The sequence below is a fragment of the Hyperolius riggenbachi genome, chromosome 10 (genome assembly GCF_040937935.1).
Source record: "Hyperolius riggenbachi isolate aHypRig1 chromosome 10, aHypRig1.pri, whole genome shotgun sequence".
NCBI classification, from domain to species: Eukaryota; Metazoa; Chordata; class Amphibia; order Anura; family Hyperoliidae; genus Hyperolius; species Hyperolius riggenbachi.
The window spans coordinates 120745181-120763161 of record NC_090655.1 but is presented as its reverse complement, the minus strand read 5'-3'; the positions used below and the strand labels follow the sequence as shown (position 1 = coordinate 120763161).

Below are 17981 nucleotides of genomic sequence, written 5' to 3'. Positions count from 1 at the left end.
AATACGTTTTTAAAATTGCATCCATTTTTTGTTGCGTTTTTACTGTTTGCATTCTTCTTGTGATTGCTGATTGGGTAAAAGATTTGACCTCTGAAAAACGCAATGCAATCGCATAGCATTGTGTTTTTTCATGTTTTTCAAACACAGCCCTTAAAAAGCGCTGCAGTCACTGCAATTGCAATTTTCTAAAAATGCATCACATCACTGTGTATCGCATCAAATGATTTTTAGTATTTTTCAAAAGGCTTTGCAATTTTACAAATGCAGCACAATGCAGCCAGTGTTTACAGGCCCACTATTGGACTGTACAGTTCTGGCCAAAAGTTTTGAGACTGTCAAAAATCTAAAAGCAGTTTAGCAGCAAACTTTGTGAAAACTAATATTTTTGACAGTCTCAAAACTTTTGGCCAGGACAGTAAACCCCTGCATTGGCATGATTAAGGGCTTGTTCACATTGTAAGCGTTTTCGCTTATTTTTAAGCGCTGCCAATTTTAAAAATCACCTTAAAGAGAACCAGAGACGTTGGAAAAAGCTTTTATACATACCTGGGGCTTCCTCCAGCCCCATAAGCCTGGATCGCTCCCAAGCCGCCGTCCTCCGCTGCCTCTATCCGCCGGTACCGGGTCCCGTACTTTCGGCCAGTCGACGCAAGCGCAGTGCGTCACTTGCGGTGGACGCGGCCAATTGTACGCAAGAGCAGGGACTCCTCCATATCCTTACGCATGCGCCTCCATAATACGCAGGCGCATGCGTAAGGATATTGAGGGAGTCCCTGCTCTTGCATACAATTGGCCGCAGGAAGTGACGGGACCCGGTAGCGGCGATTGAGGCAGCAGAGGACGGCGGTGTGGGAGTGTGGGAGCGATCCAGGCTTATGGGGCTGGAGGAAGCCCCAGGTATGTATAAAAGCTTTTTTATTTTTTCAGTACTGTTCGTCTCTGGTTCCCTTTAAAAGCGCTTGTGCAATGTTAGCTTATGTGAGTGTTCTCACATAAGCGATGAGCTTTCTATCCAATCGCAAATATGGCTCCTGCTTCAAAAAGCACTTTGAAAAGTGATTTGCTGAGCGTTTTTAATGAATAAATACATTGTATTTTTTCCTTTCCGGGGCAAAGTGTATACTTCCTGACGGACGTCAAGAAGTGGAAAAAAAACGTTACACAAGAGCTTTTCTAAGCGAAAATGGCTCTGAAAGTGCTTAGAAAAGCGCGTTCAAAATCGCTCAATCAATCGCTCAATAAACCGATCAGCGCTTGCGATAGCTCCGGCAATTTATAATGTGAACTAGGCCTAACTTTGAGTACGGCTAGTTAATTTTGTAAGTTGTATAAAACTTTAGTAAAAATGCAAAAAGAAGCTTCAATATTCAAGATTAACTCTCAGATGTTGGATTCAAAGGCAAGCCATACTATTTTAGATTGCACCTTAGGTGGGTGACCTGCACTATAAGTAAATGCTTATTTATACCAATCACACCAAACGGCATCTATGAATGATGCATTTTATGCTGGAACTTTCCTTTTCTTTTACCCTTATTGGATGTGAATTTATTATGGTTTGGTCTACTGCTAAAGAATCCTCTTATACATGCTGTTTATTTAGCTAATAACTTCAGGTAGACTTCCACCTTATGCTGGTCACTCAACCAACCAAAAAGCAATTTTCATGTTATTACCATTTCCTTGACATTTGCACACAAAAATTGTTTTATGATTTCTGCTTTATTGTGAGTTTTCACACATGCTTACATCCTAGAAATCTCCTGGTCTGATTATGCTCCTGTTATAGCAAATCCTAATTTTCCCCTCTGAAAGCGAGAAATTCTCATCTGATTTCTAAATGTCAGGCTAAGCAACCAGGAAAGACTTGGATCTTCATGAAAAGAATAATTTTTTATGTTGATTCAGTCTTGCATGAATTGGTGGTTTAGAAAGCCCAGGGAGCAATGAATGCATGTAGGTGACAAGCATCTGAATTAGGTTTCTGAAGGTTTGGGGGGAATTTTATGGGGATGTATATAGGCTCCAAGAACGCACCTCCGTTTTTCTGTGGATCGCTTTACTGTCAAAAGTCAGTCCAGCTTCCTGCAGTCTCTCAGGCAGGTTTCCCCTTGTAGTCACAGTTCCTTGCCACAACCCCCCTTCCCCCCCCACCTGATACTCATCATTCCACTAATCCTGCCTCTTGGCATTTTCTAATGTATTGGCCTTGGTGTCTTTGTGCCTGTCAGTGGTTAGGTCACATTGGCCAGCAGAGAACTTGTATCGCCAGGTGTGATCTGGTGGCAAATGGGGAGAATAGTCTTTCCTGAATCTTGTTGCCTGGATAACAAGGCTAAGCTGGTTAAGGAATGCTTTTGTCACTTGCATTTAGGTCCTGCAAAAGGATACAATATTGTTACTGACTCTTCTGTACTAACTGCCTTTTTCTGGCTTCATCTTGCTTATGTTTTTTTTTTTAAATGTCATCTTGCTCATGGTTTTAAATAGTTCATGAAAGGACACATAGCTACGTAATACTTATCCTAGTGGGTGAAACATAATTTGATTTGTGATCTGTGCAGGATGCCACTGATGTGTGTAGATATCTGGTGATATGTTGAAATGCAGCTGTGCTGGTGATGTGAGACCTCCACACAGCTTCCTAAGTGAGCCCAGGATGCCAGTAAACCCAGCTTCAGATCCTCTCCCTGCTTCAACCCTGTTTCCTCTGCTACTTTTAAATTTTGTGCGCCCAATCATATGCTTCAGCCCTGCATTTGTCTGGCACGCCCTTTCAATCAACTGCCTTTCAGGAAATCAATCAGAATGTCTGATTGCCCATAAGATTGTCTACAGATCTCATTGTTTGTGTTCAGAGTAACAGCTAGTCTATTTTGCATATCCAATTCAATTCACTTTATTGTCATTGTGTAACACAATGAAATTAATTTTCATGACAACCCCACAGTGCATATAGGGAACATAGTGATAGTAACAAGGAAGAGAAGAAATTATACAAGTATGCCAGGTATTACAGATGTTTAAACAATTTGTACACAGTGTTAATTATTTCAGAGAGGATTCAGAGTTCATCAAGTTTATGGCGGATGGGAAAAAGCTGTCTTTCAGTCTGTTTGTGTGTGTGCGGATTGATCTAAAACGTTTACCTGATGGAAGGAGGTCAAACAAGGCATTTCCAGGGTGAGTGTTGTCCTTAATAATGTTTTTGGCCCTTCTCACACTGCGAGTATTATACAAAAGTTCCAGTGATGGTAGTTCAGTGCCAAGAATGGCTTCTGCTGTTTTAACAACTCGCTGCAGGGCTTCTCTAGTAGCCTTCATGCAGTTGTTGTACCAGGCCGTCATGCAATTGGTCAGAACGTTTTCTATAGGGCATCTGTAGAAATTAACCAGCAGCTTCTGTGGGAGCGGTTAGCGCTCCTTAGTTTTCTCAGAAAGTAGAGGCGTTGTTGTGCTTTGCCAGTTAGAGCTAAAGCATTGTCAGCCCAGGACAGGTTCTCTTTGATGGTGACTCCCAAAAATTTGAAGCTGGAAACTCTCTCCACAGCCTCTGCATTGATCATTAGCGGTAGGTGAGTGGTCTTTTTGGTGGTCCTAAAGTCCAGAATAATTTCTTTGGTCTTCTTTGTATTTAATAACAGGTTGTCAATGTTGCACCATGCAGTCAGGTTCCTAACTTCTTCTCTGTTTGCAGCTTCCTCATTGTCTGATATAAGCCCAATGACAGTCGTATCATCTGCAAACTTAACAATTATGTTTTAGGTATGGATAGGCTGGCAGTCATGGGTGAAAAGTGCATAGAGGAGAGGGCTTAATACACAGCCCTGTGGCACGCCAGTGCTCAGGGTAAAGGTGGAGGATGTCTGTTTTCCTAGTCTGACAGTTTGAGGGCGATTAGTAAGGAAGTCCAATAACCAAGTACATATGGAGGGAGCAAGACCTAGTGCATGGATTTTGTTGGTCAGCTGGCTAGGTACAATGGTGTTAAATGCTGAGCTGTAGTCCACAAAGAGCATCGTAACATAGGAGTTGGGCTTTTCCAGGTGTGAGAGGGCAGCATGGAGAGCTACACAGATGACATCCTCAGTCGATCTATTTGTTCAGTAAGCAAACTGGTGTTGATCTAGATTTGCTGGGATGGAGGCCTTGATGTGTGTGGCTACCAGTCGTTCAAAGCACTTGGCGATGACAGGGGTTAGAGCAACTGGTCGATAATCATTAAGACAGGTTATCCTAGGATTTTTTGGAACTGGCACTATGGTTGTAGATTTAAGGCATGATGGGACTATACCCAAGAACAGAGAGAGGTTGAATATTTGTGTAAAAACTTTCGCTAGTTGACCAGCAAAGGCCTGGAGCACACGTCCTTGCACACCATCAGGACCTGCAGCTTTCCTGGTGTTGATATTTGTGAGTGCTTGCTGCACTTCATGTATGTGAAGGATTAAAGGCTGTGAGTCTGTAGTGGGCCCAACGTGGACTGGAGGCTGATTGTTGTCTTTTTCAAATCTAGCAAAGAAGTTGTTAAGTTCCTCTGCTAGGCTGGGGATGTTATTGTGCAGTGTATATTGAGTGCTATTCTTCTTTTTGTAATCTGTGAATAGTTGAATGCTTTGCCACATCCTGTTTGGGTTTGAGTCATTTTCAAAGTTTTCCTCAATCCTTTGTTTGTATTTAAATTTTGAATTTCGTATGCCTTTTTTCAGACTTGCTCTGGCTGAAGAATATGCTTCTTTGTCCTGTATTTTAAAAGCTTTGTTTCTATTCTTTAGAAGTTCCTTGAGTTCTTTTGTTATCCATGGTTTATGATTTGGGTAAACTGTAATTCTTTTGTTGACAGTGATGGTGTCCACACATAAATTAACATATGACAATACAGAGGAAGTACTCGTCTCCAGGTCTGTTTTTTAATGAAAGAAAATATCCCAATCTGTATTTTCAAAGCAATCTTGGAGCTGAGAGACGGCAGTCTCAGGCCAGACTTTAACAGACTTGCTAATTGGTTTAGCAGTGTTGATAATGGCTTTGTATGCGGGAATAGGAAACAAAGATAGATGGTCAGACTGTCCCAGTGGGGGGCGTGGGGTGATCTTATAGGCACCTTTTATGTTTGTATAAACATGATCCAAGGTGTTTTCTCCTCTGGTTTTACAGTCCACATGCTGATAAAATCTGGGAAATACCTTAAGATTTGCTTGGTTAAAATCTCCAGCAATGATGAAAATTGCATCAGGGTGTGAGTTCTGTTGCTTACTAATGACATCAAACAGTTGTTCATTTGCTGACTTAGTATTAGCATGAGGTGGAGTGTACACTGCCATAATTATAATAACTGTATGTTCCCTGGGTAGGTAAAAAGGTCGACATCTCAGCATTAGATATTCCACATCAGGTGAACAAGACTTGTTGATTATGGTTACATTAGTGCACCAAGCATTATTGATATAAACACATAGACCTCCACCTGTTTTCTTGCCAGAATCATGCGTTCGATAAGCACGGCGAAGCGTGTGACCTGCAAGCTCAACTGCAGCGTCTGGTATGGAGGGATCCAGCCATGTCTCCGAAAAAATCAAAAGGCAACAGTCTCTCATAGTTTTATACGTGGAGATATCCAGTCGTAGCTCATCCATTTTATTTGCGAGGGATCTCACATTTGCAAGAAGTGCGCTAGGAAGAGGGGTTTTATGTGGAGTAGCTCTCAGTCTAGTTAGCAGTCCTGATCGCGTACCTCTCTTTTGTTTCCTCTTGCTTCGCTTTCTGCCCCGTCTATTTCCGAGGATAGCAGTGGTTAACGAAAGACCCAGTGATCTAAGAATCTCCTGCGGTATTGATTCCGTGTTAAAGCAATCTCCTGTGCTGCTTGATCCGATCTGTAGAAGCTCCTGGCGAATTGTAGTGGATGCTTGCCTTTGCTTGTGAGGCGGTGAAGGTCAGTAGGAAGAAAATTAATAGAAGAGAGCACCAATGTGGGTAGCATGAAGCCGCTGCGTCTGTGCGTCCCGCCATCGTACTTGGTCTGTGCTGCAGATGATGGTTCTTGTGCTGCAGATGATGGTTTGTGCTGCAGATGATGGTTTGTGCTGCAGATACTGAATCCTGTTTGTATCCTACGATTTTGTTGCATTGTCTTCTTACTTTCTAATTACGGTATTATTATTTTTTAATCCGTAGTCACTTGTGTTTGGGTTATTGAGTATAATTTTAAAAGAAGGTTAAACTTGAAATTAAAAAAAAAATAGGAAAATAAAAAAAAATGGCTTGTGTGACAGTTAAGTCTCTTATTATCATACGGTAGAAAGACAGATGTTTACTGTGAGTTATCAATCTTTGTCCCACAGAGGAAAATGATCTTCCTCTTCATATGTAATGATGTAAGTAAATATTATCATGATGATGTTTATACTGTTTCTTTTCTTTTGCAAGCAAAAAAGATTTGCAATTTTACTGTTACATGCTATTGTCCTGTTCTTATATTAAATGAAACAAGTAGCTACCACCCCCCTCACATCTGGAATCTGACTTTAAGGATAGTTGTTCCTGTTTTAGCTCCTAATATGATCCTTCCTGAAGATAAATTTAGGTGCTGACAGTATAATTTCAAAAGATTAGAAAAGGTTTTCACAATATTAAGTCTAGAACCCAAATGCAAGATTTTTCTTTGTTTTTTTGTTTTTAAAAATTTGAAAAGGGCTTACAACCCTTTAAAGAGACTCTGTAACAACAAAAACCTCCCCTGGGGGGTACTCACCTCGGGTGGGGGAAGCCTCCGGATCCTAATGAGGCTTCCCACGCCGTCCTCTGTCCCACGGGGGTCTCGCCGCAGCCCTCCGAACAGCCGGCGACTGTGCCGACTGTCAGTTCAATATTTACCTTTGCTGGCTCCAGCGGGGGCGCTGTGGCGACTTTCGGCACGGAAATAGACGGAAATACCCGATCTCCGTCGGGTCCGCTCTACTGCGCAGGCGCCGGAAACTTGCGCCTGCGCAGTAGAGCAGACCCGACGGCGATCGGGTATTTCCGCCTACTTCGGCGCCGAGAGGCATCAGAGCGCCTGCGCAGGAGCCAGGAAGGTAAATAATGACGTCACCGCTGCCCGGACTGCACGGAGGGCTACAGCGAGACCCCCGAGGGACGCAGGACGGCGTGGGAAGCCTCATTAGGATCCTGAGGCTTCCCCCACCCGAGGTGAGTACCCCCCAGGGGCCGTTTTGGCGTTACAGTTCCTCTTTAAGGAGTTTTATTGCTGTCACTGTCCCCATGGGTGAGACTTTCATTCACTTGAATTCCTCTCTGAGGTGTGACATTTAACACCATTCTAACCTTAACTTACGGATGTATTCCTGAAGTTAAGATTGTGTCAGGTAAATTGTAAAAATAAGAATGAGAAAGGTTAGTGAGTGCATGATTTATCACCAAGGTGATAAGAAAAATAACTTAGATTCTTTAATATAGATGGGAGGAACACTTTGTGAATTGAGGCCATAATCCTTAAGAGGTTTAAGCACTAAAAGATAATACTTTGGCAACCAGGTATTGGAAATTCAAAATCTCAGCAGAGAATAGTATTAACTGAAGTTATTGTTAGTTTTATCAGATGAAGATATGGGTCCTGGCATACATCAGTGTCACAAGCCCAGACCACTAGTGTTGCCATTCTAGTAATATTGTTTACTACAGGAACACACATCTGCACTGGGATTTGTGTTCCATTGAATTCCAAAATAATATAAGCTAAAATCTTTAATAGCGTTTTTGTATCTTCTCTGTTTTTGTCTTCTAGGGTGGCCTTTTGACAACATCATGTGCAAAATGAGTGGTCTTGTCCAAGGGATGTCTGTTTCAGCCTCCGTCTTCACTCTAGTTGCTATTGCAGTGGAAAGGTATTTTTATTACAGTTGTATGAATTTGGCAGCCTCTTTTACATTTATGGGTACAATCTAAATTTTGAAATGGTATGTATTTAAAAAGTATCTGAAAAGGAAAAAAGTTGTGGTAAATTAGATACATTTCTCAATTATATACAACCCTCAATAGCCTTTGGATAGTCCAGAGACCTCCTGGATTACATGCTACCATTCCAGCACTGGGTCCCTCTGAATGCAATTCAAGAAGAGGAGGGCTCTGGGCAGCATTGCTGGCTTTACCACTACTTAGGTAAGTATTCAAATGTTACGCTTTCCCTCTCCTCCTCATCACGGGTTTGCTTTAAAAACATTTCCTTGCCACATCTTTGAAAGCTTAAAATGTTGTAATGTTATGTTGGCATTGCAGAAGACAATGGTATTCTGAGTCTATCCCTCACAAAAAAACATACAGGAACACTACTTCTATTTACAAGGGAACATCAAAAACAGACACTGTCTTCTCACAGTATCACCAGGTCCTACTAGGTTGATAACTGGCTGGCTGAAATTACAGTGTGTCAGGCTTGCACAAGTCGACAGCAAGACAAGCACTTGGTGTGAGCGCAATCTCAGCAACAAGCTCAGCATAGGCTATCACGGGCAATGACAGAGGGCGCTCACCTTAAATTTATACAAGGACTAACCAATCAGAAAGTAAAGGAATCCAAAGTAACCAATCAGCAGAGAGCGTGTCAGCAGAGAGGCTGACACGCAATGCACACACGTGGTTAATATTTACAGCAGTGGAGCGCGTACTGAGAGTGCGTCTGCTGCTTATCCAATGGGAGCTGAGCGCCACGCGCTTCAGTGACGTCAGAGACAGGCCGAGACCGAAGAGGCTTGCACCTCAGCGTGGGTCTCGGCGTTCCGCCGCCATAAGTGGCCACCGGATCTTACACAGTGACAGTTGAGAGATGTGAAAATAGTGTAAATGCAAGTTAAATGTCATGTAAACATAGTCACACAACAGCCTATTAGAAAGAAAAATATATACAGCTCGCTTCAGAAGGCTCTAACATGCAGTCACAAATATACACAATTTAGTTTGGTAGAGCAGTGTGTTTGTTTCACTGATGAAAGGACAAGTATTCCTCATTGAGCAAGCAATCGTTTACTATATAATGAAATATAGCTTTTTATCCAAGAGCGTTAATAAATTACTGTAATCTCTTTTAGGAAGATTTGTATAATATGGGGTCCTTATTCAATTCACTGGGTCATATGCAATTCACTTTTTCACCTGAGTTTTCTCCTAGGTGAAATTTTCAAACTTGTCAATAAAATGCATTTTAAACCACCACAAAGCAAACAAATACTTGAAATAATTTTGATAGTACTTTTTCAAGTACTTGTTGGTACTTTTTCCATTGCAAAGTGCTAAAAATGTATTATAAATCGAAGATGAAAAATTATCTCCTAGGAGAAAACACAGGTGAAAAAGTGAATTGCATATGGGCCACTTTGTTCTAAGTTTTCTCCTAGGTGATACTTTCAAAGTGTATCAATAAAATGCCTTTTAAGCCACCAGCAAGAAAGAAAATACTCAGAATAATTTTGACAGTACTTATTCCTCCTACTTTCTAGTACTTTTCTATTGCGGAGTGCTGAAAAAGTATTTTAACCACTTAACATCTCAGTCGTTTTCAGCTTATGCATCCGAGCAATGTTCACCTCCCATTCATTAGCCTATAACTTTATCACTACTAATCACAATGAACTGATCTATATCTTGTTTTTTCCGCCACCAATTAGGCTTTCTTTGGGGGGTGCATTTTGCTAAGAGCCAATTTACTGTAAATGCATTTTAACAGGAAGAATAAGAAAAAAAATGAAAAAATTCATTATTTGTCAGTTTTCGGCCATTATAGTTTTAAAATAATACATGCCTCCATAATTAAAACCCACGTATTGTTATTGCCCATTTGTCACGGTTATTTCACCATTTAAATTATGTCCCTATCACAATGTATCGCGACAATATTTTATTTGGAAATAAAAGAGCATTTTTTCCGTTTTGCATACATCACTATTTACAAGCTTATAAAAAAAAAATAGAGAGAAATATTTCATCTTTACATAGATATTTAAAAAGTTTAGACCCTTAGGTAAATATTTATGTTTTTTTTTTTTTTTATAGTAATGTTTTTTTTGTTTTTTTTTATTAAACATTTTATGTGGGCATTTTTGGGAGGGTGGGATATAAAAGTGTTTTATTTGGGGAAATATTGGTGTAGTGTAATGTTTTTGGGTATTTGCTTGTAGTTTTACTTTTTGGCCACAAGATGGCAATCTCGATTTTTTTTTACATGACGTCACTCTAAGCGTACAATGTACGCTTAGAGGGACACAGCTTCAGAAAGAGCGAAGCTTCCGAGAGAAGCTGTCGCTTTTTCAGCGGGGGAGAGGAATCAATGATCGGGCTCCCCAGCCCGATACATTGATTCCGTGGCTACCGACTCCGCGGCCGGGAGTGCGCGTGCACGCGCACGATCGGCCGCGGGAGCGCGCGGGAGCGCGCCTGTCCTCCTTGACGTTTTTATATGTCAAGGAGGACAAAGTGGTTAAACAGAAATTGAAAAATGATCTCCTAGGAGAAAAGAAGAATTAAATAGGAGCCTGGGGGCCATATGCAATTCAGTTTTTCTCCTGAGTTTTCTCCTAGGTGATAGTTTTACTAAAATGCTTTTTAAGTCACCATCAAGCAAGAAAATACCTAAAATAAATTTGACAGTACTTTTTCACCAATTTTTGGGTACTTTTTCAGTTGTAAAATGCTGAAAATTTAGTTTACAGAGAAGATGAAAATTATATCCTAGGAGGTAACTCAGGTGAAAAAAATAATTGCATATGTTATGTCAGTGTATTAAGAAAGATAAAAAGTGATTGTATATTTTGGGAACATATTAATAGCAATGCTGGTTGTCAAATGTCAGGGTCAGGGATACAGAAAAGTTTTGAATAAAACTTAAACTGACATTTTAGATCACATCCACCTTCACATGACCAGAATGTAATATCCACAGTTGTTATGTACCACCAGTTATGTTTTTTGTATGGCTAAATAAAATTTTACCAGGGATAATTTAGGTATTAATGAAATGTCACATATAAATTATCCCACACATAGCTGACACAAAAAAAGTTATCAGACATTGAGGTTTACACGTGCTTAGCTCTCACCCAGATTTTAATTCATGCATAGTTACATTATAACCTATTAAAACATGCCTTTCTTTGGATACGGTACACATGAACTCTTACCCAATAATTTCCAAGCCTGTGCTGTTATGGCAGCCAATCACATTGCACAAATAGTCATGGCTGCTATGTTTTCATGCTGTTTCAATGTCATATCTCCCACATGCCCAGCGTATACCAAAAAAAGAAACTTTTTCACTTAAACCAACTTTATTTCCAACAGACACTAACACGCATACAAAGACATCTGAACACATGCTGATTATTTCACACACATGTTTACAGTTAGGTAGCGATCACACCTGAGTATGCAAAAAATGGCCACGGTTTTCCACAGACAATTCTTTACATTTTCCTCACACAATAGCCAGCTGACAGCAGCTGACTGTCAGCAATAGGAAACAAACACACTGTGCGAAAGAGCAACCAAACCATTTTTCCCTCACGTGGAATAACTCACATTGTAACACTTGATGGTGAATGTTACCCATTTATTTTACTACAGAGAGCAACTTGTTAACTTGAGTGAGTTCAAAAAATTTTCCCCACTGCCTATTCAGTAGTTACTTTTGTGGTACCCCAGGTTTGTGAATATTACTTCACTCTTAAAATTAATTTCTATCACAAAGCAAACTTCACTACATTCGGCTGTCAGTTTCACCCATTTGTGTTTTTTTAAATACCCAGAGCTTGGCTATATAACAGTCGAACCCCGATACACGTTAAACGCTCTAAAACCGATATCCAGAGACTGGCTACATAATAGTTTAGTCCCAATACCCAGACATCATTAAATAGCCTAAAATATAAAATCTGAACTTGGCTATGTAATAGCAGAGCCCCAGCACTGATATCCAGAGCTAATCAGTATAGTAGAGCAGGCTCAGCCTGGCCCGGCGGGGGTTTGGGGAAAACTCTGGTAGGCCTTTCAATAACGGTGACGTCCCCGTCATGTGACGTGGTGGGCCCCTCTCCTCTCTGCACTCCTCCATATGTGCACCTATAATGGATACACACAGGCAAAGCTGCTCGTTATGTTTGGAGAAAGATGAGAGGAGATGCCACTGGGGGGAGCTCTAGAAGATAAGGAGTGCACTGAGCTCTGAAGGCTCGTGCAGAGAAAGGGAAATGCAGTGAGAGGGAAACATGCCAAGGAGAACCGAGAATGATGGGTTGAGCTGCAGAGAGCGTTATGAGGTCACTGTCCAGCCTGGTAGCTGAGCGAGAGGGATCACAGTCCTGCCTGGGGTAAGACATCTTGGCATGATTCCCTCACCTGCCCTTCACAGCACACACCTGCACACTAAACTTGCAGAACTACAAGTGACACTGACACACCCCATCTCTCTGCAAATGCAAATGCAAATCAGCTGCGGGTAATAGCCTTATGTTCAGAGTACATAGTCATGTCACTGACTGTCCTCAGAGGAGCTCACAATCTAATCCTGCCATAGTCATAGACTAAGATCCTACCATATTATTATTATTATTATTATGTATTTATATAGCACTGACCTCTTCCGTAGCACTTTACAGAGTACATAGTCATGTTACTGACTGTCCTCAGAGGAGCTCACAATCTAATCCCACCATAGTCATAGACTAATGTCCTACCATATTATTATTATGTATTTATATAGCACTGACATCATCTGCAGCACTTTACAGAGTACATAGTCATGCCACTGACTGTCCTCAAATGAGCTCACAATTTAATCCTACCATAGCCTAATGTTCTCCTGATCTATGAGTATCCCTAACCACCACCCTTCCACATGACAGATAACCCTATCTGAACCCACTGTTGTCATGGGGTGGCTGGAGATAGTCGGCTTTGGGCACTAAAACGTACAAATCCGACTGACATATTCTGCCACACATTACAAATTACATAGCCATGCCACTGACTGTTCTCAGAGGAACACAAAGTTTGAGTCTAATGTCCTACCATATTATTATTATGGATTTATATGACACTGACATCTTCTGCAGCACATTACAGAGTACATAGTTAAGTCACTGACTGTTTTCAGAGGAGCTCACACTCTAATTATACCATAGTCATAGTCTAATGTCCTACCATATTATTATTATGTATGTATATAGCACTGACATCTTCTGCAGCACATTACAGTTCATGGTCATGTCACTGACTGTCATCAGAGGAGCTTGCAATCTAATTTTACCATAGTCCTAGTATAATGCCCTACTATATTATTATTATGTATTTATTTAGCTTTGACATTGCATTGCAGCACTTTACAGAGTACATAGTCATGTCACTGACTGTCCTCAGAGGAGCTCACAATCTACTCCTTACCATAGCCTGTCTAATGTCCTACCATATTATTATTATTATGTATTTATATAGCCCTGACATCTCCTGCTGCACTTTACAGAGCACATAGTCATGTCACTGACTTTCTTTCCTACCATAGTCATGGTATTATGTCCTACCATATTATTATTATGTAGTTATATATAGAGATGGCTCAAACCTCAGATTTTGGGTTTGCGGACTTCCGCAAAAGTTTGAGTTTGCGTGAACCGGGCGATCCCCCATAGACTTCAATGGGCAGGCGAATTTTAAAACCTACATAGACTGTTTCTGGTCACAAAAGTGATGGAAAAGTTGTTTCAAGGGGTCTAACACTTGGAGGGGGGCATGCCAGAGTGGTATACATGCCAAAAGTCCCTGTGAAAATTACGTATTTGATGCAGAATAGGGTTATAATCCCTAAAGGGCAGAAATCACATTGCATTCCTACATTGGAGGCATAAAGTGCTTTAACCACTTGAGGACCTAGGGCTTTCTACCCCTTAAGGACCGGCCACTTTTTTTCCATTCAGACCACTGCAGCTTTCACGGTTTATTGCTCGCTCATACAACCTACCACCTAAATGAATTTTGGCTCCTTTTCTTGTCACTAATAAAGCTTTCTTTTGGTGCTATTTAATTGCTCCTGCGATTTTTACTTTTTATTATATTCAGCAAAAAAGACATGAATTTTGGCAAAAAAATGATTTTTTTAACTTTCTGTGCTGACAGTTTTCAAATAAAGTAAAATTTCTGTATACATGCAGCGCGAAAAATGTGGACAAACATGTTTTTGATAAAAAAAAACCCATTCAGCGTATATTTATTGGTTTGGGTAAAAGTTATGGCGTTTATAAACTATGGTGCAAAAAGTGAATTTTCCCATTTTCAAGCATCTATGACTTTTCTGACCCCCTGTCATGTTTCATGAGGGGCTAGAATTCCAGGATAGTATAAATACCCCCCAAATGACCCCATTTTGGAAAGAAGACATCCCAAAGTATTCACTGAGAGGCATAGTGAGTTCATAGAAGATATTATTTTTTGTCACAAGTAAGCGGAAAATGACACTTTGTGAGAAAAAAAAAAAAAAAAAAAAAAGTTTCCATTTCTTCTAACTTGCACCAAAAAAAATGAAATCTGCCACAGACTCACCATACCCCTCTCTGAATACCTTGAAGGGTCTACTTTCCAAAATGGGGTCATTTGTGGGGTGTGTTTACTGTCCTGACATTTTGGGGGGTGCTAAATTGTAAGCACCCCTGTAAAGCCTAAAGGTGCTCATTGGACTTTGGACCCCTTAGCGCAGTTAGGCTGCAAAAAAGTGCCACACATGTGGTATTGCCGTACTCAGGAGAAGTAGTATAATGTGTTTTGGGGTGTATTTTTACACATACCCATGCTGGGTGGGAGAAATATCTCTGTAAATGACAATTTGTTAATTTTTTTTACACACAATTGTCCATTTACAGAGATATTTCTCCCACTCAGCATGGGTATGTGTAAAAATACACCACAAAACACATTATACTACTTCTCCTGAGTACCGCGATACCACATGTGTGGCACTTTTTTGCACCCTAACTGCGCTAAAGGGCCCAAAGTCCAATGAGTACCTTTAGGATTTCACAGGTCATTTTGAGAAATTTCGTTTCAAGACTACTCCTCACGGTTTAGGGCCCCTAAAATGCCAGGGCAGTATAGGAACCCCACAAATGACCCCATTTTAGAAAGAAGACACCCCAAGGTATTCCGTTAGGAGTATGGTGAGTTCATAGAAGATTTTTTTTTGTCAAAAGTTAGCAGAAAATTGATTTTTATTGTTTTTTTCACAAAGTGTCATTTTCCACTAACTTGTGACAAAAAATAAAATCTTCTATGAACTCACCATACTCCTAACGGAACACCTTGGGGTGTCTTCTTTCTAAAATGGGGTCATTTGTGGGGTTCCTATACTGCCCTGGCATTTTAGGGGCCCTAAACCGTGAGGAGTAGTCTGGAAACGAAATTCCGCAAAATGACCTGTGAAATCCTAAAGGTGCTCATTGGACTTTGGGCCCTTTAGCGCAGTTAGGGTGCAAAAAAGTGTCACACATGTGGTATTGCCGTACTCGGGAGAAGTAGTACAATGTGTTTTGGGGTGTATTTTTACACATACCCATGCTGGGTGGGAGAAATACCTCTGTAAATGGCAATCTTTTGATTTTTTTACACACAATTGTCCATTTACAGAGGTATTTCTCCCACCCAGCATGGGTATGTGTAAAAATACACCCCAAAACACATTGTACTACTTCTCCCGAGTACGGCAATACCGCATGTGTGGCACTTTTTTGCACCCTAACTGCGCTAAAGGGCCCAAAGTCCAATGAGTACCTTTAGGATTTCACAGGTCATTTTGCGGAATTTGATTTCCAGACTACTCCTCACGGTTTAGGGCCCCTAAAATGCCAGGGCAGTATAGGAACCCCACAAATGACCCCATTTTAGAAAGAAGACACCCCAAGGTATTCCGTTAGGAGTATGGTGAGTTCATAGAAGATTTTATTTTTTGTCACAAGTTAGTGGAAAATTACACTTTGTGAAAAAAACAATAAAAATCAATTTTCCGCTAACTTGTGACAAAAAATAAAATCTTCTATGAACTCACCATACTCCTAACGGAATACCTTGGGGTGTCTTCTTTCTAAAATGGGGTCATTTGTGGGGTTCCTATACTGCCCTGGCATTTTAGGGGCCCTAAACCGTGAGGAGTAGTCTGGAAATCAAATTCCGCAAAATGACCTGTGAAATCCTAAAGGTACTCATTGGACTTTGGGCCCTTTAGCGCAGTTAGGGTGCAAAAAAGTGCCACACATGTGCTATTGCCGTACTCGGGAGAAGTAGTACAATGTGTTTTGGGGTGTATTTTTACACATACCCATGCTGGGTGGGAGAAATACCTCTGTAATTGGAAAATTGTGTGTAAAAAAATCAAAAGATTGTCATTTACAGAGGTATTTCTCCCACCCAGCATGGGTATGTGTAAAAATACACCCCAAAACACATTGTACTACTTCTCCCGAGTACGGCGATACCACATGTGTGGCACTTTTTTGCACCCTAACTGCGCTAAGGGGCCCAGAGTCCAATGAGTACCTTTAGGCTTTACAGGGGTGCTCACAATTTAGCACCTCGCCCACTTGCCAGGACAGTTAACAAACCCCACAAATGACCCCATTTTGGAAAGAATACACAACAAGGTATTCCATGAGGGTAATGGTGAGGTCATTGAAAATCTTATTTTTTGTCACAAGTAAACGGAAAATGACACTTTGTTAGAAAAAAAAATAAAAAATAAATTCTGCTAACTTGTGACAAAAACTAAAATCTTTTATGAACTCACCGTGCACCTCACATAATACTTTAGGGTGTCCTCTTTCCAAAATGGGGTCATTTGTGAAGTCTGTCCTGGCATTTTAGGGTCTCTGCAATCATTACATGTATGGCCAGTATTAGGAGTTTCTGCTATACTCCTTATATTGGGTATACGGGTAATGCACTCTGGGCTGAAAGGAAAAATGAACGGCAAACATACCTTGCTCCACATCAATGGCAGATCTTCCTCCACATCAATGGCAGTGATAACCTCAGGAGAGAGACACCCCGTGCCACCCTGCACTCAGGGTGAGCCACCAACTTATGTGACTGGGCCTCAGAACTTTAGTATACAGCATTATGCCTGTAGGATACAGCAATATGCCTGCCAATAGAGATGACTCTGTGTGGCATTAAAGCATCATCATAGGCCCAAATCACATATAAACCGGGGGTGTCCACACTCAAGGGAAATTCAAACATGCCGTCTTATATCGCCAACGCAGGACAGATCAGCAATATCAAGCATGGAAACCGATCCTTCTTGCCACTTTTATGCTTACCCGTTTGGTTTTCAAGCTTATCTCTCCTCTCCCTGCGACAATGTGCGAAAGACCACTGAGTGTGTGCCTACTCCTGTGTCTGGAGTTCCCTAGGTTCTAATAGTGTACCTGCTCGTGGTACCTCTCAAAACACGGCCCTACACATAGGCCAGGCTGGTCAGGACAGCGGGGACAATAATAAACGGTGTCAGTCCTTGTTCCAGCCCTGCTGCAGACACGGCAACGTTTTCTTCGGATGCGTTGACCTGGGGCACACGGAAGCTGATAGGCGTAATGCCTTCCATGCAGTCGGCTAGTTGCATCTGGGGGGGGGGCCTGGCACCTCCTGGATACAGGATGTCCAGAACGATCTGTTCCTGAAATTGAAGGAAAGATCCAGTTCTCCCAGCCTTACTGTAGAGAACAAAGCTGTTGTAAACTGCCAATTGAATCAGATAAAAAGACACTTTCTTATACCAGCGTCTTGTTTTCCGGGAAATTAAATAGGGCGCTAACCTCTGGTCATTGAAGTCCACCCCTCCCATGTTGACATTATATTCGTGGACGACAAGGGGCTTTTCAATGACCTTAGTTGCCCGTTGAATTTGGACTGTCGTGTCTGTGTGAATGGTGGACAGAAAGTAAACGTCCCTCTTG

The 17981-nt window shown here is 41.2% G+C and overlaps 1 protein-coding gene across 7 annotated transcripts in view; it reads left to right on the top strand.

The window, feature by feature from the left end:
• Positions 1-17981, top strand: part of NPFFR1 (neuropeptide FF receptor 1) — a 660400-nt gene that overhangs the window by 510334 nt on the left and 132085 nt on the right. For all 7 annotated transcript variants that reach the window (XM_068257827.1, XM_068257825.1, XM_068257824.1 and 4 more), the window contains one exon: positions 7787-7886. In XM_068257827.1, coding sequence (XP_068113928.1) covers positions 7787-7886 — 100 coding nt within the window. The remainder of the gene's footprint in view (positions 1-7786; positions 7887-17981) is intronic.